This window comes from Corvus hawaiiensis, chromosome 11 (assembly GCF_020740725.1).
Source record: "Corvus hawaiiensis isolate bCorHaw1 chromosome 11, bCorHaw1.pri.cur, whole genome shotgun sequence".
Taxonomy (NCBI): Eukaryota; Metazoa; Chordata; class Aves; order Passeriformes; family Corvidae; genus Corvus; species Corvus hawaiiensis.
In genome coordinates, this window is record NC_063223.1 from 9,425,267 (window position 1) to 9,450,496 (window position 25,230).

Sequence of the window (25,230 nt, forward strand, 5' to 3'; positions counted from 1 at the left end):
GAGAAGCTGGAGATTTCCAAACAGGGATTTACACTCCATTAATTCTCTCTCCAGCATCCCAGCCGAAGTGGCATGACATGAATGTGGTTAGGAAGGCTGCAGCCAATTCACATCATTCTTGTAGCTCTCCCCACACCTGCAAGGGGAATGTATGGATTCCAGGTTTGCTCCTAGACAGCCTTTGTCATCAAAAAAAAGGTATTTAGTGAGTGAGAAGGCATGAAGGCATAGAGCAGAGGTGGCTGTTGGAAACAGCTGGAAAGAAAAGACAATTTTTTTTTAGCTTCACAGATCATCCAGAATTTGCTCTCCCTTGGTTGCATCCTGCTACTTTTGTGCCTACTCTTTAACATCTCATCTAAACTCCATCTTCTAAGAAACTGAATTCTTACTGTTAAGTCCCCTATTTTGGTCGCAAAAGCAGAGCCTGACACTGAAGTTAAGTAGCAAAGCCAAGGCTCCAGGCACCTGACAGCAAAGCAGTAGTTCAGACACAAACCAGAGTGAGGGATCCTGTGTTAGATGTGCCCAGCTTCTCAGGCAGCGACAGCCATCGTGAGAACCAGCGCAGGGTGTGTGGCTGAAAACAGAACTTTTTCACCACTCCTTCATCCAGGGCAAATACAGCATAGCTGGGGAGAAACCAAATCCCTTTTTGGATTTTTGACCTGTGTTTATACGCTGAATCTTCCACACTAAGCATTTCTAGTCTGTTCCTTATAAATGCTGCTTTCAGAGGAAAGGAGGAAACTGGGCGCAAAAATGTAGGATCACCTATAGGAAGAGAGCTGCTTCCTCAACATATCCTGCAAGTTGGAGACTGCAGACAAGTCTGAAGCATCACATTTAAGCAGCACCTCTTACTCATTTAGCATGGGGGGGGGGAGTGGGCAATGGCTCTAGTCTGCTGCACCTTCTGGCTGTGGTAATGATATGGTACCAGCAGCGCTACAAAGTGATGGGCTGCCATTAGATTATCTCCTCCCTCCCTGTGCCCATCTGTTCTGGGAATCCTCAGCTACCTGAGAAGAATTTTAAAACATCTTAGTTTTGGATACTGCAACTTAGGGAGCACAGACATTTTTCTAAGTTAGAAAGAAATGGGTTTTTTTTCAAGCTGTTGCATCTTGGTAAGGAAATACTGGATGTTATATATGCTTGTCAGGTGGATATTAATAAGCAAGATGTGATGCTGTAAAACAGCTCCTGGAAACAACAGAGATTCTGCACTTTTCCAAGTCAGTGGAGGTTTTGATGATGAGTTTTGACAGACACTGGATTAGGCCTAAAGTATTCTCACTCTTTGGCCATTGACAATTTTTTTGAGTTTTATAACCGGCACAGACTTCCTACCACAATACAAATAACTTCCCCCAGGGAGATGTCCTTGCTTTTAGCTAGGTATCTTGTTACACCCCAAGGGAAATCAAACAGTGTAGGGAAAAAGAACTTGATATCTGTAAAGTAGCTTAGCTTTCTCCCTGCTCTAATGGATATTTGTATGTTGTTATCTCTGGAGACAATCTACTATTTGGGAAAAGAATTAAAACAACACTCCTAAAATAGAGTTTTACAGTTTAATGATCCCTGTTCTGAAATATTACATTATACACTTAGGCTGCATACAAGATAGAGAGGGAGGGTGGAACTACCATGAGGTCAGAACTCCATGACCCCATGCTCCTTGCCAAATCAACCATCTCAGCCTCCTCTTCATAAGATGATGGTGACACCTCAGAGAGCTGTTACAATAATTCGTTTATATAATAAAAGTACATGGCTCAAGGGATAAAACTTTTTGTACCTGCATAATTTCCAACACTCCCAAGTTGCCTTTTGGTGTGGGATTACAGAACATCTGCTCCGTTTAGTCCTCCTAGTATTACTGTTAATATTTTGGCAAAGGCACCTGGAACACAGCATAGATGCATATATACATAATATCAAGTAATGAGGACGGTATTCAGGTCCTGTTTGACTTACAGCATGTCAAACAAAAGGTAAACCAATATGTTTAGCTTGACATGGCTTAGTTTGCACAAAAATGGGAAGATTCAGAATTGTTTCTCAGCTACTTTAGGACCTGTCCCAGGTTTACCTGTAGTAAAAAGGGGGATGGGATCTATAACAGCTTATCAGGCCAAAGGAACTGCCCGACTGCACCAAGATGCAGAAGCTGGGCTACTCTGAGCATTTTCCATTTGGCAGATAAGAGGTGTAAGGAAAGGAGCAGTGTGTGGTCAGCAGCAACGCTGGGAGCAGGGGAGGGGTGAATTGGAACCAGCAGTTTCAAGCGGAGAGCCTCAAGGGATCATTATGTCCATCCGTGCTGACCTGAAGATGAAAATCTCACACATTTGCAGCATCTACGTGGGCTGTGTTGCACAGTTTGACCCAGGACCCAGATGAAGGATGTTTGGGTATTATTTCCCTGGATAACTTCAGTGTGCGCATCTCAGTATTCAGGGGAGTGGGATGGCACCAATGGCTCTGAAGCATCCTGGCACATCATTTCACATCTCCCTCAGCCACTGGCCCTGAAATGGGGACCAGGATATGGGCCCACAGACAGCTAGGTGTGACAGCAGTGATAGCACTGCCGTGCTGGTACTGCTGGGAATGGCAGGGAGCACTTCTCACCCTCCTATAGGTCCGAGGAGCAAATCCCCAAACAACCCAGTGATTCACACCTTGATGGCAGCAGCACAATACATGGGGTAAGAAGAGAACACCAGGGAGGAAGCAGGAGCTTAAAGGGCTACAGTAGATGAGTCAAACTGTATATTTAAATCCTTTTAATGAGGACAAAAAAGAGTTGGCTTGGCACAGATAGCAAGTTTGAAAATTAAGTATACACCAAAAATTTGCAAGTCTCAGTCCCTCCAAACAAATGTGAAAGGCTTACAACAATGTAAAAGTCCAGCTTTGACACAACTGCTGAAAATGTCTTTTAAAGAGAAGCCTTTATGAGAGCTTCCAAAATGAAGAGGAAGGCAGCCCAGAGTGGTATCCTTGTTACCAGCATCAGCAGATGAATGAGAGAGGCAGGAGAGGGTGGTCAGCTGTTTGAAGGGAATGCAATCTTTCACTTTCTGACCACACAGATTAGACAGGAGGAGAAAACATTGGCTGTCTTCAGATATCTTGTGGCATTGAGGAGCAACCATCAAAGGGAAACCATCTTCCTTCTGGGATAATCATTGGGCAAGCAAGAGGAGGCAGCAGATAAAGGAAGATGATGCTTACCCAGAGCGGCTGAGCCACAAAGAACAAAGATTAGTACTGGGGATGGCCTCACCTATAGGGAAAAGGAAATGGTAACAAGGGGGAAAGCAGTGCAAAAACCTCAGGAAATCTGGGTTCCTCGAGTGTATTCTTGCAGCAGTGTGCACTGCCTTAAATTTCTTACTGAAGTTTTGCTTTTGTGATCAAGTTCTGATTTTGTAGTTTATAAAAGAGGCATTTGCAGCTCAGGTTCTGCAGTATTTATCTAGGCAAAATTCCCAGTGTTTTAAGGAGATTTTTCTATGTGTAGGTATGGGCTCTTATGACTTACTTTTGACTGGGTGAGGACTTGGAGCCAGCACAATTACCATACCGTAAGTATTAATAGATCCTTCCTAATAGGAAAGTTATTTGAATTTAAGATTGCAGCTTAGTTTCTCTAAACTCCCCATAATCTATCTATTTACACTACAGCTTTCATTCTGCACCTCCTAATCTCCAGGTGTAAAGATTCAAAATGCCACACAACATACAACTTGTACATATTGATGGAAATGGCTCTGGAAGTCATGCCATGCTGCATGGCGTGCATAAATGTATGTTTAGTGACATTGCAAAACCAGGATTTAGCCCTGAGAGCCTTCAGTCCACTCCCAACTCTGCCCCATAAAGGAGTGCCATGCGTTGGATCCCCTCTTCTAAATGATGGAGCCGTGTTTCTTGCCTTCCCTCAGGAAGGGGGTTTCAGATCACTGGGTGGGCCTGTGAGGATGCTCCACAAAACAACCTTGCTCCATTCAGCTCAGTGCCAAAAAGGAAAGGGTCCTACCCAACCAAGTCACACGTATGTGCTGTCACTTTTCACTCCATGCCAGCTCCTGAGCTCCTTCAAACCTCACCCCAGAGCCAAATTAACTGGTTACCTTGTAGAAAACTAAGGAGAAAAAAAAAATCCAAAGCTTTGATAGATTTTCCTGTGACAGTGAGCTGAACAGAAGCAAAGCAGCTCTCACCAGCACCTGGTGTGGCATCGGGGGGGATGCTGAGGCTGAGTGGTGGGATGTCTGTGAAATGGGGATGCCCTGGGGCACTCTGCAGCCCAGATAAACCAGACCTGTTCCCCAACACCATGCTGATCTGAGGACTGAAGACTGCACCCCTCTTCCCCAGGATACCAGCAGGACCAGCTCCATGTAAGCCTCCTCCCCTCCCCGCTGACTCAGCCCTAATGCTATGCTCAGCTTTTCATCTCTCCTTCCTCAGGCAACTCGGTTCACTTTTCCTCACTCCCCCTTTCCTGACCGGCTGCTCGATATTGCTCCACACGCCCAACTGGCAGCACAGGCTCCCCCTGGCACTCCTGGGAAATGTGTCCACACCCACCTTGAGTTCAAGATACAGCTTACCCTTCCTTCTCTCGCCATGATTTCTGGAGCATTATCCCAAGCCCAAGCACCGTGTATCTCTCTCTGTGAAATCTGAAAGCTTTGAGGTACATACGGACATTGTAGGAAGGCGCTGGAAGATGGTCAGGGTTCAGGGTGCTCTGCAAGCACTGCAGCTCAGAGAACAGTCCTGCTATGAGTCATTTATTTGACAAGACAAAGAATCAGGGTGAGAAAACACACCTAAAAGAAAGTCTTGGCTGCTATGCAGTGATGGTATGATGTATGGTATTTTGTTGATCCAGCAGCCCAAAGACCTTGGTGGCTTTTCCAACTCCATCGGGACACAAAAGGTGTGGGATGGATGGGGATTCCACAATCGTTCATACTGACACAGGAAAGGCCATACTTTTAGAAAAGTTTGGGTTTGCTCCTCTTCTGAGGATCTCTTTCTCAATGTGTGTGGATGAGCAATCAGCTGCAAGGACAGGACAATGTTACTATGCAGGCCCTTTGCAGCACTGTAAACAAATCTGGTTCAGGTTCATTCATCAACAAGGTGAGCGCATGGCGATACAACCTTGTTTGTTTTTAGGAAGGCCTGCTCTTGGCAGTAGATGACACATACCAGAATGGGCGTGTCAGTGCACCTACACACTCACAGGGAAGCAGGGAGACAACTGCTCCCCAGAAGTGGGCAGCCATCAGGCAGCCACAGCTATGCTCACACCAGCCCTAAGGATGGACACAGCGAGAAGAACCAACACCACTGTCAGAACTGACTGCATGCAGGGCAACTCTGTTCTGGAAGCACCCCAGCCAATATGGGTGAGTCATCTCACTGTAAGCATCCAAGACTTTAATTAAACCTGGCTTATAAACGTGGGCACAAGGCCACGCAGGGAGGTTATGTGCCATTACACCTTGTCCTAAGGGTGTCCTGACTTGGGTCTCCACAATCCTGGAGATTCCTCTGCCTCCCAGCCCTCCAACCCTGGCCAGCCAGTCACAGGGTTGAAGATGCATGGCTTTGCAGGTGATGCTTTACTTAACTCTTTTTTATATTCATCATACAAAATAAATAATTGACTTGTAATAGTTGAGGTTTGTAGGACTTCACCAGTTGAAGAGTCAGAAGGTGCCATTTTGCCCAGAAGTGGATTCTGAATTGATTTTTATTTTAAAACTTTCCCTTTCTGCAGCAAATACCGATTCTGTGCTTTGTCCCAAAGTTGAGTGACAAATGTAAAGAACTTTGACATTTTCTATGGAAGTGCAAGTTGAACTTCCAAACTTCTCTTTTGCCTTGCTTACAGGAGTTAAAGGTTTAAAAAACTTTTAAACCAAGGTTTTGGGTTTTCATTTGAGGAAGGGGTAGAAGACAACGATTAATTACATTTAGCTCTAAAGGATGTCTTAAATTTTTACAGAGACCTTTCAAACTGTAAAACAAAAACTCAGAAAAGGATATCATCTTCCTTTTCCCTCAGGGTGCCTGAAAACTGCACAACACAAATCTAACCCTGAACAAAAGTTGCTTGAATTGCCTATTATCTTAGAAATGCAGAAAAAAACAACTGCTGTAAGAAATGTCACACAGGGGATTGTTCAATTGCTGGTCCACTTCTTCAAGCTGCCTTGAAAAAAAAAAAAAAAAAATGGAAAACGTTAATTACGTAAGAAAACTCAACTCTCCTCCCGGTGAGTGACAAAGTGACTCTTCCCCGCTGGGAGGACCTGGCAGAGCAGGCAGCTGCCAGTGCCGCTCTGCCCGGGCCACTCGGGGATTTCACAGCCTTTTGGAAGGAGCCGGCAAGGAGCGGGCGCCGGACCCGGGTGTGCGGAGCCGTAGCTCGGGCTCCCCCCGCCCGCCTAGTCCAGCCCCAGCGAGGCTTTTCTTAACCAAAACCTGCGACTTCGGCGCTCGCCGGGAATGAAAGTGACATGTTAGAAGGACTGGAATGGGGGTAAGCGGAGGAAGGGCTGCTCCTAGGGCGGGCTCTTTTCTCCTGCTTGATCTATGGAGCACGCCCCTTTTAAATTGAGTCCCGGCAGCTCTCGTCCACCAGCCCGACGGGGGGAGAGGCGGAAAGCGAGGGAGAGCAGGCAGGCGGGCGGCTCCCCCGTCCCGGCCCCGTCGGTCCCGACCCCGGCCCGTCCGCCCCCGCGCACCATGCGCGGCCCCCGGCGCCCCGCGCGCCGCCGGCCCGCCCGCCCCTAACGCCGCCCGGCTCCTGCGCCTTCCTTCGGCAGCGCTCCGGGGGCGGGGAGGGGGGACACAGGGGCGAAAGGAGAAGAGAAAAAAAAATTAAAAGAGGGAAAGGGAGGAAAAAGGAGGAGAAGAAGCGGAGGCGGGGAAAGCTTCTCCTCCGAGGACAGCGCGCAGCACCATGCAGCTGGCGCCGCTGGCGCTGGCACTCACCACGCTCTTCATCGACGGCTTGACGACAGGAGCGAGGAGGCACAAGCTGCACCCCAGGCAAGGTAAGGGGGTGCTCGAGGAGGGGCGCGGGGAGTGCTGCGCTGCCGCCCCCCGGGGCCGCGGGGCTTGGCCACCTCACTCAGAGGCATGTGCGTCTGTCCCCTCGCAGCCCAGCTGCTGGAGAAGCTCAGCGAGTACGAGATCGTGACTCCTACCCGAGTGAATGAGTTCGGTGAGCCCTTCCCCACCGATGTCCACTTCAGGCGGCGCCGGCGGAGCACCAGTGCTGCCCCCGACGCCTGGACGGCGGCCGCCGCCGCCTCCCCCAAGGCGCACTACAGGCTGTCCGCCTTCGGGCAGCAGTTCCTCTTCAACCTGACGGCCAGCTCGGCCTTCATCGCCCCGCTCTTCACCGTCAGCCTCCTGGGAGAGCCAGCCGCAGACCAGCAGCGCCTCTACGCCGAGGCGGCCGACGCCGACGTGAAGCACTGCTTCTACCGGGGGCACGTCAACGCCCGCCCTCGGCTCACCGCCGTTATCAGTCTCTGCTCCGGGATGGTGAGACCCGCCGTCCCGGCCCCACCCCGCTGAAGGCCAGGGGCGGAAGCGCGGAGGAGGAGGAGCGGGGCGGGGGAGGGTGGGCAGAGCGATGAGGCCCGCCCCTTCCCCTCACCGCGACTGGTGGCTCCGACCCGCCGCGGCTGGGCGTTTCTCCCGGGCTGCTCTTTAGTCCGCTGGGTTTCGGGGTGCGGTGCTGCTGCTGCGCGGGTTTTGGGAGGAAAAATGCCACCCAGCGACACCCTGGGGGGCGATCCGCGGGCCAGACCCGGGCATGGACCCCCGCCTGCCCCCGGGGTGCCGATGAGGGCTGACTGCGAGCTTACCACCAACGCTGGCCGCGGAGCCACCCAGCACCCGGACCAGGGGCATGTCCCCGTCCTTGGTACCCCAGCTGGGTGCCCTTCGGTGCGGGGATGTTGGCAGCGGGATGAGCAGAAGCTCCTAAAAGGGCTGACTCTTCTGTGTGTCCTGGTGTCCTTCAGTCCCACGGGGTGCCAATCCCAGGGGCTCCCCGGAGGTTTGTGCTGACTTCATTCAGTCCAGGAGTTCCTCTGAGTGCATGTGTTCACCTAGGCTCGGGCACATGTGTGTGTGGCTTCCCTCCCAGCTACTGGCCATGGATCGCAGTATGGGATGGCTGCAGAATGTTTTGTCTTGGATATTTTTTTATTTACTTGCTAAATATCTGCATTCAGAGTTGTATGCAGCTAGGAGTGTTGATGTCTTCTCATAAGCAGGGATTTCACTAGCTGGACACCTCCCTCTGGTCCTTACATGAGGTTAAAAGCCTGTCTCAGGGAGAGGTGCTTGTATGAAACCAGCACGTGATGGGATTGCACTGGGGCCTCCAGCACATGGCAGCACCATCACCCTTCGGGCAGGTTTGGCTTGGTAAACATCACTGGCATAGGGACAGGGTCTGGCAGATGTGACCCTCTCATGCTCCCTTCCTGTGGGTTAGTAATTAGCCCTCTGTAAGCTCCAGTGGGATGGCTGCAGGGAACAGTGCAGCCCAGGATGGGTGCAAGCAGCGTGACCAAAGCTGTAGCTTCAGCCGGTGCCTTCACAGGGGTTGCCACAGAACTGAGCACACCTCCCATGTTAACCGCTCACTTTGTGGGGTAGTGCTGCTAGGTGGTTTGTCATCGTGCAAAGCTGACCTCCTGTTCCTCTTTCTGGTCCCTCTCAGCTAGGCACATTCAAGTCTGATGATGGGGACTATTTTGTAGAGCCGCTGCTATCGCTTGAGGAACAGGAGTATGAAGAAGAGCACAATAAACCACATCTTGTCTACCGACACCGGACACCTCCAACCAACTCTTCAGGGGACAGGCAGACTTGCAATACTCCAGGTACTCATTTTGTTACTGCCTTGGATGACTTGATACTTGTGCTATTTGCAGTTAAAAGGCAAAGTTGAGTGGGAAATAAGGGATGTGGAGTTGAGGGACTCCTCTAGAAATGGTGCTGTGGGTGCTAGGACTGGGCTTGTGGCAGTGATGCTGAGCTGGAGAGATGTGGTGCACCCGTGCTTTCTAGGAATTTGTTATAAGAAAGTTGCGGTCAGAAAAATGTTGCAGTTTCCCTTTGATTCCTGCTGTAAAGCTGGCAAGAGAGCTTTTGGTCTGTCTTGCCTTAAGTATCCTATGAGCCCTTAAACTAGTTTTCTGTTCTCTCCTACATGTAATTCCCAACCATCCTAATCTGATATACTCTCTGTCTGGTACTCTGTCCTTTAAATGACATCCTTCTGTCTTGGTATTGCTGTGCTCCTTCCCTCCCCAAATCTGGCTGTAAGTTGCAATGTCTTACTTCTTTCTAGTGGAAATGAGGAGGTCCTAACACCAACCCTGACAGTTCTTCCCTTATTAATCACTTCTCCATGGTTAATTTTCAAAGACTTTTTTTTCTTCATGGCCCTTTCTCCAGCAGCACCATCTCCCTGACTTCTTCATTCCCTCTCTCTAGTCCTTGCTTATATGAAAGAGCACAAGCCTTTTTATCTCCCCCTTCATGTGCCTTGATGAGCAGTAGCCTTGCTCCTACTGTCCCTATTATCTACAGTGGCCTCCTGCTGCTCTCTGCTTCCTTGACTTCCTGATGTTCACAACTAATCCTCTCCTTTGGCAGCAAATACCTAAATTTTCTCAGAAGAAGCTTATTCCTTCGGTCTCCTGTTTCACCTGCTATTTTGCCCTCTTCCTTTGGCCTGCAGCTAGATCTACAGGAGCTTTAAAGCCTAAACAGAGTAGACCTTGACTGGGTTCCCTTGTGGGCTGCAAGCTGGTCATATGCTGCAAAGTAGGTGGAGTTGCTCAGGGAGTAAAGGTACCACTGGAGGAGAAGTGTGGTGCCCAAATTAGGCTGCACTTAGCACGCATGACTTGTTTGGCACCCATGACTGTGGGTCGTGGCTGTGCTCTTGAGCTGTCAGTCTGCTCAGCTTGCACTGATCATGCCAAGTCCAGAGATGCTCTGATGCTCTGTGACCAGCCAGAGCAACACATGTTTCTTCTAGAAGACATGTGGATCCATGTCCACATGCAAACGTATGTGCCGAGGGTACAATGGCACCTCTCACAAGGCTGTCGTTGTTTGTTCTTCCAAGGGTTGCTGCTGGAATATGCCATTCTGGTTTCTCTCTTCCAGCTGTTTCTGCTCCCTTCTTTGAGATCAGATGCAGGAGACTCAGAACAGTTGGAAAGAAACATGGAATCTGGCACATTGCATCAGTAACCCTTGGAGGAATGGAGCAGCAGATCACAGGACTCATTAAATCAAAGGTAGCTGGGAGGGCTGTGAATTTTGCTTGTGGACTTGACTCTGTGCTGCTGTAACAGACTGCTGTATTTCACCCCACTGTATCGGAGTTCCCATTTAGGATATTATTCTTCTGTATTATAGTTCACAAGAATAATACTTCATCTGTGATTTTACCAATGTGGTGTATATCTCTTCCTCCTTTGTTCCAATATGCTTTGCTTCTTGCTTGTCCTTGTTTTCTTGCTCTTCTCAGTTGCTTCATGTAGTGGAGGGAGGAGTTCTCACCTCTCAAATACAAGCTTAAGTGTTCCAGGTATGCATGAGAGTCTTATTTGTCCTCCTGTCTTCTTTCCCTCCATCTCTCCCTCTTTATCATCTCTTCTTTTTGTCATTGTCCAAGCTTTTGAAAGGGAATGATGCTATGGTCATACGTGTATGATGAACAAGTCTTGGTTATTTCATTCAAGGAGCAAGTTCAGAGCCACTTGGGCAGTGCTGAACCTTGGCATCCTACCTGAGGTTATGTCTGGTGAGAGAAGGTGTCTCACATGTCTTTGCAGTAGAGGTGAGCAGGCAAAATCTAGCAGCACTCAACTGTTTTAGACAAGGTGTATCTCTCACTCCTGCCAGAGAAGAATGGTTTCATGAGAGTTTGGGAGTTAGTCATAGTTGTAGGGTGTTGTGTGAATCCAGTCTTTTTTAAGAAGAACATGTGAAATTGTGCATTTGCATTGCAGGCTTCTGACAGGAGTGGAAATTTGGTCAAAGAGGAAATTCATGTGAGGGAAATCTAAAGTACCCACCCTGCAGTGAGCAAGGGACCCCATGTTGCCAGGCAGTGGTGCTATTAAGAATGACTTTCTGATAGTCATCTTCCTGGAAATGATTAATAAGCAACTTACTGATGTGCCCTTGCCATAATGATGTAATTTTAGACTTGAGATATTCCGGAAAGTTTCCCTTGTGAATTGACTAACAGACTGAGTAAAAGCTTTCATTTGCAGCCGTCTCCGTGGTCTTACTTTTAGTTTTCAGCATCCTCAGGTCAGCTTAAAAAAACAGATATTTGCTTTTGTTAAGTTTTAATTAGCCGTTTCTGATAACAGTTTTAGGTACTCTGACATAAAAGATACTCTGCAGGTGTTCTGGGAAAAGATCTTTTTCCTCTCAACGCTAATGGATATCAAATGGGAGCTGTGCTCTGCAGATGAACTTTCATAGCACAGCACAGGGGTCTCTGGCAATGCATTTCAGCCGTCTGGCATGCAGCTCAGCCGCCGCAAGAAAATCTTTGGCTAGAGTTTTCCTTGGGGTAACAGGTTAATGTAGTTTCAGTTGTAGGAAATGGTGCACTTCCCTCTCCTTCTTTTCTTTTAGTTAGTGCCATGAATCAGTTTTGTCATCTGGCCAGGGATCTGGCAGAATAATTAGTTGTGTTTTACTGAATAGCCCTGACGGATGAGGACTTGGCCAGGCTGACAGCATGATGTCACTATAGGTGCAGCACCACTACCACCCATCGCTTCAGGATAGCAAGTTCTTCCGATCCCAATTATTAAATATCCGCTTTTTTGAGGTGGAGGAGGAAGAGAAAAGAAATTTCAATCCTAAAAAAAGAAAAAAAGGAAGTGGCTCATTGCAAGGCTGGAGAGCGAAGCTTTCCTGCGCCCCACGGAGGAACAATCTGACTCCAGTGATAACGGTGCAGAGCTGCATCCTGTGTCCCTGTGCTAGCCGCCTTCATGAGGCCAGCAGCACCTCCCCAAGCCCCCATCCAGTGGGACCTTCTGCCAGGAGCAGACCTGTGAGCCCTTTCCATGTGAAACCCTCAAGGTTTGGTCTTACAGAGAGATGTCCAGCTCCAGTTGCCAATAGGACACTGCCTTTGGTCATCACTTAAATAAACTGCTTCAGGCCACCTCTTGCTCTGGGTCTTATGTCCATTTCTGCTGCTTCTCCTTTCTATCATATTTCCCACGTTTTTAGTCACTGATGTACGTGTATATGTATTTGTATGTATATTTTGGTTGTTGACTTCTCTGGAGCTCTTCTCTCCCAGTTTTGTTGGGGTCTGTGATAGCTTTAGCCTTTTACTGAACCTTCCCAATCATTCTGCCTGTTGGCCACTCCTTGTTCTGAGACAGATGTGGCCTCCACCTGCCTGGTGGCACTGAGCCACAATTCCCCTGTATCTGTGAGTATAACTGCAAGTATTGTGCCCTTTTGCCACCCCACTTCTGTTGCCTGCCCAGCTCTTGCTCCAAACTTAGCAAATTCCATGCACCTTTTACTGTGACTCTAATGCAGGACTCCTGACTAAACTTCTTGGGGCAGCTCCTTCTTTGTACCCACTGCCTTCATTTGGCTGATATGTGCTTCCAATTTCCATCCCAGCTTCATTAGTTAAATACCTCTCTGTTCTTGTCTCATTTTTCATAATTCTTTTATATTCAAGAGCTACCTGGGGCTGAGATGAATAAACCAAGGACTGAATATGTAGTGAATGTGAGCTGCTCCCATGACTTGCTGCTGGTCAGCTGTGCCCATCCCAAGGCTGGCATTGGACCTGGGCTCTGGGGCTGCGTGTGAGGATCTTGCACAAAGTCCTCACTCCTTAATGAGAGCATTTAAAGCAGGAATATCCACCATGGGCAAAACTCCTCATGCAGAAGCAGCAATAACACTCTGATGGTGCCAAACCAGTAGGAAGACAATTAGAGCTGTTTCTGTTTCTGGAGGGGAGCCAAGGGGCTGTAGCCAGCAAAGAGGCCTTCCAGCAGTTCGTGTTGAGATGGTGAGGTTTTGGGAGCAGGCTCAGATGAGGGCAGGACAGAGCAGGTCTTACCTGCACCACACTGGCTGTGCCCCCACCCACTGCTGGCAGAGGTGGGAAAGCCCAGTGACTTACCTGCTGAGGCTGCTTTCCAAAATCCACCAAGTATTATCAGCACAGATGGCTGTGGGACACAACCTACATGCTTAGCGCATCCCAGTACCTGCCAGAAATGGATGCAAAAGGGTCTCAAATTTGCAGCTGGTATTTCGTTGGGTCTTACAGCAGTTTGATTACTGGAGAGTACATGTGTGGCCAGGCATAGCAGCTCCACAGAGGGAAGCCCTGTGTGGTCCAGATGAAGAGGAGAGAAGCTCTGTGTGTAAGTTGTGCTGAGAAGGGTCCTGTGAAAAGCAAAGGAGAAGCCAGCAGCATGAACCAAGTTTTGCCGCTGAGCTAGCATGACACAGGCGTACTCAGTACTATGTCACTGATTTCTCACTTGCATTAATGAGTAATTTGTAATAGATTACCCTTTCATAGTAACTGTAACAACCTTTCCCACTGAACGTGACACTGGGGAATCACCAGAGCAGAGGAATGCTGCCCTGTGTCTTGAGCAAGCAGATGCCTGGTGCTGCCAGCTCAATGACTGTGATCTTGTTTCTGCATGATAATTAGCACCAGCCTGCTCTCCTAATGCCACCCAGCTGCATGGGAAGTCACTGGTGAACCCGTGGCACAAGCAGGAGGTGGTCCTGTCACCATGTTCCCATGTGTTTGGAAGGGGTGGTCAGGTTGAGGTTGCCAGAATGTGGGTTTATTAGTGTGTTATCAGTGCCATGACCAGGGAGGAGACCTGGGGAAGGATGTATTGGGGATCTGGTACTGTAGCTAAAGTCTGACCTTCTAGTGTGGTCTTACATTGGTGCAGGGAGGGGATGAGTTTTTGCTCCTGCTCAAGCTGTGGTTCAAGGTGTGTTCACAGTGTTAGAATTGGCAATGGAGTGGAATGGGGCCAGTGATGGAAAATTTCCTGCTCCTTCTACAGACCCTTTGTGTGTGTTATGTTCTTATTTTATAGCAGTTTTGAGGCAGAAACTTTGAATTCCTTTTCCACAGAACTCAATGTTTGTACTCTTGTTGAGTGGTCCATGGTGAAATCCCAGATCCTTTGCACTTGGATTGTTGGTCTAGAGCCCTTTAGTATTTTTGCTGATTCTTTTGGATTCTGCATTGCTTCCAACTGTGTCCCTTTTTTTGTCTTCAATTCATTCATCCAGCAGAATTTTGCATTCTATGTGTCTGGTTTCCAGGCAGGTCTTCAGGCAAATTCTGTACTGCTGAGTGTCACGTAACCTCAGGGTTGCAGGAGATCTGCAGGGAGGTTTTCTTAAGCCTTTACTTCCAGGTTGAGCAATCCTTGAGCTCTTTCAAGAGTCTGTTTAAGCTGTCAGCTTTGCTTTTGGCCTCGGGGTAAAACACTGACTTTATTCTTTTCCTCGGAAAAGTTTCTTATCTTAAAGAAGTGGATCGTAATGTTTAGTCAGATAGTAATTAATTCAGGTTTCCATCCCTCCCAGAATCAGCAAAGAAGAGACTTACATCACAAGTCCCATATGCTAATGTAATTAATTCTATTTCTGCCTCCCTGTTAAGGTAACAGCACAGTAAGAGCCAACTGGTATTTGGTCAGATGGGTCTAGGAGGTCAAGCACAAGCTTTTCCCATGCTGAGTTGGGAAAGGGATCAGTCTGTAATGTTTGAGGTATCTTGTGATGTTGGCAAGTAAAATAAGGCAATAGACTTCAGTTAAAAAAAAATTGATCACAGTCAATGATACAGATCCCATAACTAGTTTTGGTTTAAGATTTCTCCATGTGAGTTATAAGCAAGGTACATGCATTTTGTTGTTACTCTTAGTATTGAAAATGTATCAAGCATCCATCTGGCACCCTAGAGGTATAAGACTTAAGATTGTGACTAAACAAATTATTGTTGATTGGTTATTGTTTTGCGATTTGAACATGATAAGTGGACAGAGTTAAATTATTCTCCTGGAATCCAAATGGACATACTTGCAATTTTACATCTACTTTTACCTCATTTGTGTGGACATCCACTGAAGGAGGACAGGTGGGAGAAGCAGGGGAGGATCACTTTGGTGCTTTCTGTCTGCTTCCTATGGCATATACTACTGAAAATAAACAGGCTGACTATTCTGTGACTTCTTTTCCCATGTGCCTGTAATGGCATTATCAACATCCCTGTGGCCAATTGCTGGACAATTACTTTTTTTTTTTCTAATGGGATATTTTGTCTTATCTTTTACTGAGTGTCACTACAAAGTTGTGGTGGTCTCAGTGTTGTTCTTGTTGGAATGGTACCTCATAGGTGTTACTAGACACAAGTGTGGAACACAGGTTGGTGTACTCATGATTGTTTTGCATTGGAAGTTGCCTGAAGAGCATGTGTGGGAGTCCTGTAAGGTGATCTTGAATCATTTTCTGCCACATGCTCAGCTCATGTGTTTGTATCTCCTTTCTTAAAGAGGAAATTTATTGTTTTCTTCATTAATCTACTTTCTGTCTACTGTGCAAAATTGATAGCTTTCACATACAACTTCTTACCTTAGGCAGAAAAATAATCTTTTAGGCTGGAATGCATTCTGATATTCATCACCAGGAAAGAAAACATCTAGAGTATGTGTGGTCTTTAATGTTTGCATGGTATAAACCAGAGAACGTTTTATTACTAAGGGAAGTTGATTGCTGCTCACTGCAAGTCCATGGTTCTCAGTGTTCTGGTTCAAGCAGCAAGAAGAAAGGCAGGGGTCACCCTGACAGACATCAGGGTTCAGCATCACCTTGAGCTTTGGCACCTCCAAGTCTCTACAGTCACAGACACATGTGAGTGAATTGGAGTGGAACTGTTGGTTTTTGCATCAGTGATGCTTCATACCAGTCTGAGCTGCTTATGCCTTTATAGCTTTGCTTTCAGGCCTTAATATTTTCACGTATTGCAAACACAAATTACAGGCTCTGGGCTTGACACATGGGGCTGACTTCAGCAGCAGGAGCTCCTGGACGTAGACCTGTCTGTGGATCCGAACATTGATCCAGTTGGACATTTAGAAAACCACTTTAGTTAAATGTGTGTGCAAAGTTCAAAGCAGAGGAAGGCGAGAAAATTAACAGGCAGGTGTATCTTTGTCCTGAGGGCTTATGATCCATCCATGCAAGTATTTTTCTTAGTAGCAAAGAAAAGTTCTTTGTAGAGGCCCAAGATTTTGATCCTCCTGTAACAGTTTGGGAGGGAACTGTCCTGAGCCCAGACTGTTTCCTAACTCAAAGGGAAGTATGAACAACATGAGCAAATCAAAGCTTCCCTCCTTTATATTGCTCTAAGAGTGGCATTTGTGAAAGTGCTGATATTTTATTGCATTTTCAGTGGTTCCAACTATGAAAGTTCAATCTATGCAGTTTTGTCCAGCTCTTGCTGCTGAAGGTTGAAACCCCAGTTGATTTCAGTTGAGTGGGCTCAGATTAATTTGCAGTTGAACACTTTCTCATTTACAGGTTTGAAAAATCAAGCAAACTTTCATTTCCACTCTTAGTGCAGAATATCTTTCTCTTTGGATCCCGGCTGGCCCAGATCTTTCATTTCCCTTCCAGTGTAGCTGATTGATCTCACCTCTATCAATAAAACCTCTTTTTCCTTCCCAGCTATAGCAGCAGCTCTGGTTGCACAGTCAAGGAGCTATTCAGAGGGAAGGCAGGATTAGTCCTGCTCATAGGACTGATCATCTCAGTATGGTACAGGGCAAGGCAGGGGCTGGTCCCCCATTATGTTTTCATCCCTGGCTATTGTACGAGCAGGGCAAGAAGCTGCTGGCAGAGAAGGTGCTCTGGGTTACGCTGACCACAATAGCACCCCACAGTAACAGAGGTGAGAATTTTGCCTCATGCAAATCCATCTGAGATACATCTGTAGATGGATAGATAGATAAAACATCTTGATGTAGAATTAAGACAGACTCAGGGCTAGAAAAATCCTTTGGTCCAGCTTAGGACCTGTTTGTGGCCTAAAGAGGCGCCAGTTTCCATTCCGTTTCTTGGCAAGAAGAGGCTAAAAATGTGGTTTGATTTCAGCCAGTCTGATCTCTGCATGAAGGCAAATCCATTTTGCCTCTCCCCTCTGTTTCCCAAGTGATGGCAGATCCTTAGGCGGCTGCTGTTGTACCAGCTACAGGCAGCAAATCCAGTCAGGCAGCTATAGCTGGAGCTTGTACTGAAGCTTTTGGCCAGGGTTTGCTCCTGTGGAGTTGAGGGAGACGGGTCACACACTGACTGACTGCCTGAGGGGAGCTCAGCTGAATTCTGTTTTATTGAGGTGTGCAATAAATAATTAACTTCCAAATGATAGTTTTAGTATCTGTGCAGCTGGATCAGAGCAGGGCTAGAAGTGATGTGAGCCAACCGCTGAGCGGCAAACTTCGTTAAAAATTCTAGGTCACACATTCCAAAAAGTTATTATAGTAAGTTGGTTTGAAAGGATCACACTTTTTTTCTAGCAAGGAGATGTTGTTAGCTCAAGAAAGAGATTTTTTTTTTTTTTTCCCCTTCTCTTGCTCTCTCTCTCTCTGTGTTGTACATTTTTTTTCACTGCTATGTGCAGCTCTTATGAACTTGGAGCTGAAATGGAATTGCTTGAATTGTTACATGTCTTACTTAATTATGCAAATTGCTTTCTATTCCAAGGACTAGTTAATGTAGAAATGGAAAGGATTAGGACTGCTGGGATAAGTGATCATTCCTTCTCTTAGTTTTTGGGTTTAGTATAACAATAGCTACTATGTCAAAAGCAGATCCTAACTCTGCCCTGTCACCCTTTCATGCAGGCAAACTACTCACATAGGGCCTGAGTCTTCCCTGCCCTCTTTCTTGTGATAGATCATTACATTAACCATTAGTACATTAACCATCAGGAAACACCCATAAATCAGCTGAATGGGTTCTGGGCTGAGGCTTCTTGCCCAAGCAAAAATAAATGGCATTAGTGGGTTGATGCCATCAGGAAGCGATATCCTTTTACAGGATTGGGTGTCCTTTGGAAGTCCCACATTACAACGAAGAAACCAAACAGAAAAAGAATTAAGATAAACTTCCAGGTCTGTATAAAGACAGTGAAAACAGCATAGATTGTCTTAGTAAAGTATGCAGTAAAATTGACATTATTCTAGCCTTTATCTGCCTCTCAAATGAATATGAACGGTTGAATCAGTGCATGGGCTGGCCTGATACTTGAATTATTGAACTGTAGTTTGCATGGTTTTAAAGGGTTTGTCTACTCACTGGGGTTTGTTTTTTCTACAAAGCAGAAATAAAATGTTTTGTTTCTTAAACCCATCTAACTACTGCCATGTGTAAGTACATGTGTTTCAGGTCATTGCAAAGATTCAGGACTTGCCAAGCAAACCATTTTTCTACCTGATTTCTGTTACTATGTTAACACAATAGAAAAAAAAAGTATCACAGCCTTTTCTGGTGTTAAGTATGGCAGTAGGAAGCTGATGCTGCAAAATTGCAGGTTTTTTGTGTAATGTGAGAGAATTTCCCTTCTGCTTGATGGAAGGGCAGCACGTTGCACCATTCAATGAGAGCACTGCTGTTGTGACCATTGTAATGGAGCAGGATATCAACAGAATCAGGCACATACAGTTCCTGGCAGAGCCTGTGTGCAGCTCCCATTAACATGGTTAGGGTTTTACGGATGGGTTGAGAGCAGTGCACAGCCACTAGCATTTAAGTTTTTACAGGTGAGTGCACACTACCTACATGCAAGAAAGATGGATGAAGATAACAGTTCACTACGACCAAAGTCTAGGAGTGGATTTCCATGCAGTGCATCCCCATCACTGGTGCCTGGTTTTCCAGTAACCGGGCTGACAAACACCCAATATGTGACCCGTCCAAATACCACGCTGCAAGTGTTGGAGTGACTTTGTGTGTGGAAATGATTTGGTTATTTTTGAAGGGATGATGTGTCTGACTTCATTTGTGTGCTGGATGGGGAAAGAACACTGATACTGTACCAACACTTGGCAGCATTAGGTTCATGACTGGATTTGATGATCTTAAGTGTATTTTCCAACCTAAATGGTTCTGGGATTGTGTGACCCTGTGCCAAATCTCTGCAACAAAAAGGAAAGTCGTTTTTCCTCTGTGCTGGGCATACCTGGCTGTGTTGGGCTCTGATTCCCCTCCATGTTCAGGGGCAGGTCAGAGCTCTCAGAAGGAGACATGGCATTTCATATGGTACTCTCTGGGTTTTGGGTGGGTTTGTGTGGGTTTTTTTTAGCATATGACACCAGCTGCCAGATTTCAGTGCAAGCGCAGTGAATATCAGTTAATTTCTTTTATACACCTCCTGTGTGATAGGTGTCTTCAAAGAATCCTCGGCAATTCCCTCTTCTTTTGCCATCTAACTTCCCTCTGCCTGGATGGTTGGAGGAGAAGGCACCTGAACCTCATGGTCCCACATGGGGCCCTGCAGAGCTCTGCCTTTGCTCCGCAGCCTTGTCTTCAGCCTCGCTCAAGCCCTGTTGAGCATTGCCCCATCCTTAACACATTTTTCCTTGAGCACCTGCTCCTTTTGGAAGTTAGTTATTTTAAAGGGGAATTTGAGTGGCGGGCTGAGGGTACAGAGAGGAGAGGAGCTGGCTGAAGGGCTGGGGCTAGCACTTTCTCCTCAGTCTGGTCCTCTCCTCACCTTTAAGTTATTTGTATGCATAGTTGGCTCCCCAAGCTGATTGGCACTGAGTGAGTTGGGATAATGTCATGGTTGCCCATGAATCGGTGCCAGCATGAGAGCACAACCTTGCCAACACAAGGGCATTGATTAGAGCAGAGGAGCTAGGGCAATCCAATTATAACCACAAATGCCATTGGCTTTCTCGAATTCTTACTCAAATAACCGCAGACTCTCTGCTGTATTAAGGTGGTCTGGACTATATCAAGAAAGGGGAATTTATAGGACTTAGGTAGTGCAGAGTAGACAGGATTTAATTCTTAGCTACTCTATTGCCTGTTTACACATAGGGCAAATGGATAGTATTTTTCAGATGGGTAGAAGCTGTCTGATACCTTTTGCCTTCCAAGATATTGCAGAACGTATTTCTTTTTTTGGAAATTATTGCAAATATTCCTAAAAGGAAAGTACATAGGAAAAATAACTAAGAAGTTTCATATCATTTCAGTCTTGTTTGAGCATTGAATATTCCTTTGTCCCCTAATATTATGCTTCCTCTAACCTACTCAATGGGTCAGATAAGGAAATGTGATATTTTTCACTACCATGACGAAATTAAACTAAAGCTACAAAGACCATGAGGGCTGTAGCCTGGAGTCATAGATGAGTAGTTCAGATCTGTCTTTATATTAAATGCAGAAGTGAACAGTCTTTCGTGGATGAATCACATTCAATTAGCTACTTCCTATGATGAACTGATTAAAAATTAAGTGGCATCAAATAAGACTGATTTTGCTCTTACATTCAAATAATGCTATAATTACATACTAATCAGATGGTAAATCTTAATTGTACACGTTCCATATGTTTTATATGCCTGTTCTCCCTCTTCACTTTGTCGTCTTTGTGTCAGCATGGAGTGTATTTTCAGGCTGCTTTTATGTTTGGCCTAATTGAATATCAAAAGCAGTATATGTGAAACTTCCTGAATTCTATTCTTTTGCCAGTGGCAGCTGTGCTATTAGATGACCTTTACCATTCCTGTAGCACAGAATAATAAAGGGAGGGGGGGAAACTGAAGCCCAGCCGTTTTATTGTTAGAGACAGAAATAAATCATATATAATTGCTTTGCTATGAAGGCCAAATCCTGCTGTCCTTCATGCCTGAGTTAGAAATACAGGATTTGGACCTTTGTTTCCTATGGTTTCCTGGCCACCTTGGACGTGCCCAGAATCCTCACACTGCCGCTGCAAGTGGCTAATTACCATTGCAGGGCTCCATCCCTTCTGCACGGGCCAGGAGCTGGTTCTGCTGCAGGGAATGTCCACCTCTTAAGTGCCACTGGCCTCCCCAAGATAGCTTTAAAAATGAAGCCTTAGATGTTGGATTACATGGTGGGCTTCCACAGAGTGCTTCTGTTTCAGTTCCCTGCTTATTTAGAGCAAGCCCACACAACTTTGTTGAGGTAATAAGTATTTTGACTTAACATACACATGGTATTAATTTTATTCACTCCAGAATGTACTTTATGGTTTTTTCTGCCTTTTGTCCATAGATCATGACCACAGTCACAAAAAGAACAAGCGGAAACACTGGAGAAGGCAGTGGGCAGAGAGCAGCATATTATCTGACGTGGAGATGTTGAAACATAGCCTGGAAGTGAATGCTTTTTCTGGGGACAGCAACAAGGCAGGGACCATCGGTGAAAAGAAGAGCCACAAGCGAACTAAGCGGTTCTTGTCCTACCCACGTTTTGTGGAGGTGATGGTGGTGGCTGACAGCAGAATGGTTGCCTACCACGGAGCCAACCTACAGCACTATGTCTTAACCCTGATGTCAATAGTGAGTGTTCAACCAGGGCAAGTAGATTCACACACTAATCATTTTCTAGTGGTCACAGAGCCCCTCTCTGCTGCGTTCATATGCAGCATCACTTTGCCTTGCCTAGGCATGGAAATAATGCTGGGGTTACATTAAAAATTGGTAAAACTTGGCTGGAAAATGCTGGCTAGAGTCTTCTTTCCCAGACCCCTCATGCTTCCTGGTTTTTCTCACACCTCTCTCTTCCAGCTTTCTGAACATCAGACCCCATGAGCAGTATCACTGGTTGTTTAGTCCCCATGCTGTACTCCTCTTATTGTTTAAGCCCACGTGAAATAACAGCTGAGTTAAAAAGGTACTTTGAACTGATGCTGATAGGTTATGCAGTTGCCTGACTTCATTGCTGTTGCAAGAAGGAGCCTGTGGTCACCTTGATCCTTAGCATATTTCTCAAGTTGGCTTTCCAGGCTGAGGACAAGCACTTTAGTAGCTGCAGGTACTAAGATGCAGTAGTGCAGTCTCCAGACAGGCAGTTCTGTAGATTCACAGTGACTGGAAGGGAGTATCCAGCATATTTGTGTCTCTGGAGGGATGTTCATCCTGTTGAAGGACAGAAGTACAATGAATATGTGGTCTGAAACTGTCCATGTCAAAATCAGGCACTTGGAAGACTTAAGTTGCTTTTGACAGTCTTGGTTGGTGGTCTTTATGTCTCAGAGCAGAATGATCCTTTAATTTGGTAAAATGTGTGCTAAAGCAAAAGGAAATGTTGGGTTTCTGTGATACCAACGGGTTTTCTCCATTCCAAAATTGTGCTTCTGCCAGGAGGTCTCACCAAGTAGCGTCAGAGCACTGAGCAGGGCAGAAGAACAGCCCAGCCCAGGAGAAAAAACAGTTGCAAAATGGAGAATATGTGTGTTGTCTTAATTGTTTGTTTCCTTGAATGTTAACAGTAATTCCAAATATTGCTTTTTGAAACAGGTGGCTTCTATCTACAAAGACCCAAGCATTGGAAATTTAATTAATATTGTTATTGTGAAATTGATCGTGATACATAATGAGCAGGTAATGGAAATTATTTTCTTCACCTTCTACTTGACAATGGCATTTGTAGTGAGCATTGTCATGAGTAATTAAAATACCTGCTTTCTGTGTGTTGCTTATCAGGATGGCCCTGCAATATCTTACAATGCCCAGACAACATTAAAAAACTTCTGCCAATGGCAGCAATCCCAAAACCACCCAGAGGGAAGTCACCTTCGGCATGATACAGCTGTGCTTGTTACCAGGTGTGGTGAATATTCTCATGAAAACTGTAGCCAGTTGTGTGTCAGGGGCCATGAGCATGTAATATATGGCAAATGTTCAGGTTTTGATGTGGTTGTAATGCTATTTGCAGTTGTGGGAGCATGTGTCCACCATAACAAGAGATGACTTTGAGAGGTTCAAGACTGTCTAAGGTCTGCCCATGGGTTTAACGTAAGATGAAAAACTCTGACTGTGGTGGGGAGTTAGTTTGGACTCTGGATGATGTGGCAAACCAGCATGAGAAGGTCCATTGGAGGACCAAGAGTTGTTTCTGCTATTGTTACTGTGCTTGTACCTTAACTCACTGCTGCATTGAGAATTAATGTGTCAGGTCTGTTCTGCTTTCAGACAGGATATTTGTAGAGCACACGACAAATGTGATACTCTGGGTAAGGAAAACCTTTTCTTTGTCTTTTAATAACTTTTTTTGTAGTGACAATATTAGTTGCCTGTGCTGAACTGTGAGTGACATTTCTTTTTCTATCATAAACCTCTCTGTTCTCTCCTAGGTCTGGCAGAGCTGGGCACAGTCTGTGACCCATACAGAAGCTGTTCAATTAGTGAAGATAATGGACTGAGCACTGCTTTCACAATAGCACATGAACTTGGCCATGTGTATGTTTTATGTAAATACATTTACATTTAAATAGCCCAAGATTTATGCTAACTAGGGCTTGCCAGCCAGGCTGGGAATTGGTACTGCTGAGCCTAATTATTTGTGGGGGAGATCAATGTACTTGGCTAGAAGATGCACCACTGAGGTGGATGAAACTGTGGGGTGCTCTAGAGCCTACCTGAGAGCAGCAAAACCAGCACAGTCATGTTTTGGGGAGGATGAATGACAGAGTACCACAAGCAGCACCTAAGCAATGGTGTATTAGCCAAACCATTGGAACTAGCCAGGATTTTGGGCAGAGTTGAGAGGTGCTGGGTGCCTTGGGGAGGACCAGGGCAAGAGATGCTGGCACATCTCAACTATCTTTTGGGACTGAAGTCTTCTCTGAGGGCAGGTCCTCAGAGACCTGCCACAACTTGTCCCACACCTCTGTGTGGTGCAGGTGAAGGCAGTGCAGCAGCTGTGTGAAGGTGGAACTTACCCAGGGCATCTGGGAGGTGATGAGGTGTATAAGTGAGCCTGACCCACCTCTTGAACTGTTTCATCATGGAAAATCTTGTGCTGCTGAACATCCCCAGAAGAGACGCTGCCATTCAAGATGCAGCTCCTCCAGCGGAAATTTCTTTCAAATGATTTTTGCTTTTTCTCACTACTAAACGGTCATGAAAAAAATCATCTGAGATCACATAGTCCTTTACCCCTGGATACAATCTGAGACAAAACCTAAGTCCCAAACCACCACACGCCTGCTTTGCAGTGGAGGTCTGTAGGTGTGGGATGGATGAGTACTTGGGAACAGATCTCTCATTGTTCTAAACTCTGTTTTTCTTCATGGAGAGCTGGCTGAGACAGTCTATTTTTAACCACAGTAGTATTTATTTAAAGGGACTTCCTGACAGAAAGTCCCTGAAGTTTTGGTGTTACCCGCACCTAACCTGTGGCTAATTCCTTTGCTGATGCTGCCCCAGAGCTGCTGAGGGGGTTAGCAGTGCTCCCGAGCAGGAAGTGCCTCTGTGCTCTTTTTTTCAGAGAGCAGAGTAAAACGGTGGTTTGTTGGAGGTAATCTTAATGAAATACAAACTCCCCAGCCTTGGAACACAGGATCACACCAGGTCACTTCCCCTTCTCCACTTCAAACAGCACAGCACTTTAAGCCACTTTGTCTCCATTAGCGAATTTACCACATTCTTCAAAGTGTCATGTGCTGCAAACTTCATGTTGGTTTCTGCTGATACCAATGCTTGATGGCATTTTGTAAACCTGCCACATAAAGTATAAGAGCCAAGTCTATCCCTGGTGCAACCCCACTTAGGCAGCAGTGTGGCCCAGGATAGAAAATATTTTGCATCCAACATGGTATTGCCTGTGTGCATGAGGGTCTGCAGTCAGTGGGCTCAAATCACTAATCTCCTTCATAATTCCCTCAGATCAACTCTTGAATCTGTGGTCAGTTCCAAAGTATTTGCCATTTTTATGAGGGTGGGGCCAGACTCCAGCCTGTCTGCAGGATAGCAGCCATCAGCTGAAAAGGAAACTGCAGCTGGATTTGCATCTTCCTCCAGGCTCCCTGGAGGACTTCTCTGGCTAAATATACGCAGGCACAGA

At 46.2% G+C, this 25,230-nt stretch overlaps 1 protein-coding gene and 1 long non-coding RNA gene across 11 annotated transcripts in view; one reads left to right on the top strand and one right to left on the bottom strand.

Moving 5' to 3' along the window:
* Positions 1 to 1,563: 1,563 nt before the first annotated feature.
* Positions 1,564 to 7,208, bottom strand: LOC125331796. Its single transcript, XR_007206194.1, has 2 exons — positions 7,033 to 7,208; positions 1,564 to 6,247 (listed from the first exon to the last, which is right to left on the bottom strand). It is a non-coding gene; the product is annotated as an uncharacterized LOC125331796 (long non-coding RNA).
* ADAMTS9 (ADAM metallopeptidase with thrombospondin type 1 motif 9) overlaps positions 6,247 to 25,230 on the top strand; it is an 81,851-nt gene continuing 62,867 nt past the window's right edge. For all 10 annotated transcript variants that reach the window (XR_007206193.1, XR_007206192.1, XM_048316168.1 and 7 more), the window contains exons 1-8: positions 6,247 to 7,094; positions 7,202 to 7,590; positions 8,783 to 8,945; positions 21,436 to 21,722; positions 22,683 to 22,766; positions 22,869 to 22,990; positions 23,358 to 23,398; positions 23,519 to 23,624. Coding sequence is in view for 8 of the 10 variants with exons in the window: in XM_048316168.1 (XP_048172125.1) it covers positions 7,001 to 7,094; positions 7,202 to 7,590; positions 8,783 to 8,945; positions 21,436 to 21,722; positions 22,683 to 22,766; positions 22,869 to 22,990; positions 23,358 to 23,398; positions 23,519 to 23,624 (1,286 nt within the window). In the remaining 2 variants the exon portion in view is untranslated. The remainder of the gene's footprint in view (positions 7,095 to 7,201; positions 7,591 to 8,782; positions 8,946 to 21,435; positions 21,723 to 22,682; positions 22,767 to 22,868; positions 22,991 to 23,357; positions 23,399 to 23,518; positions 23,625 to 25,230) is intronic.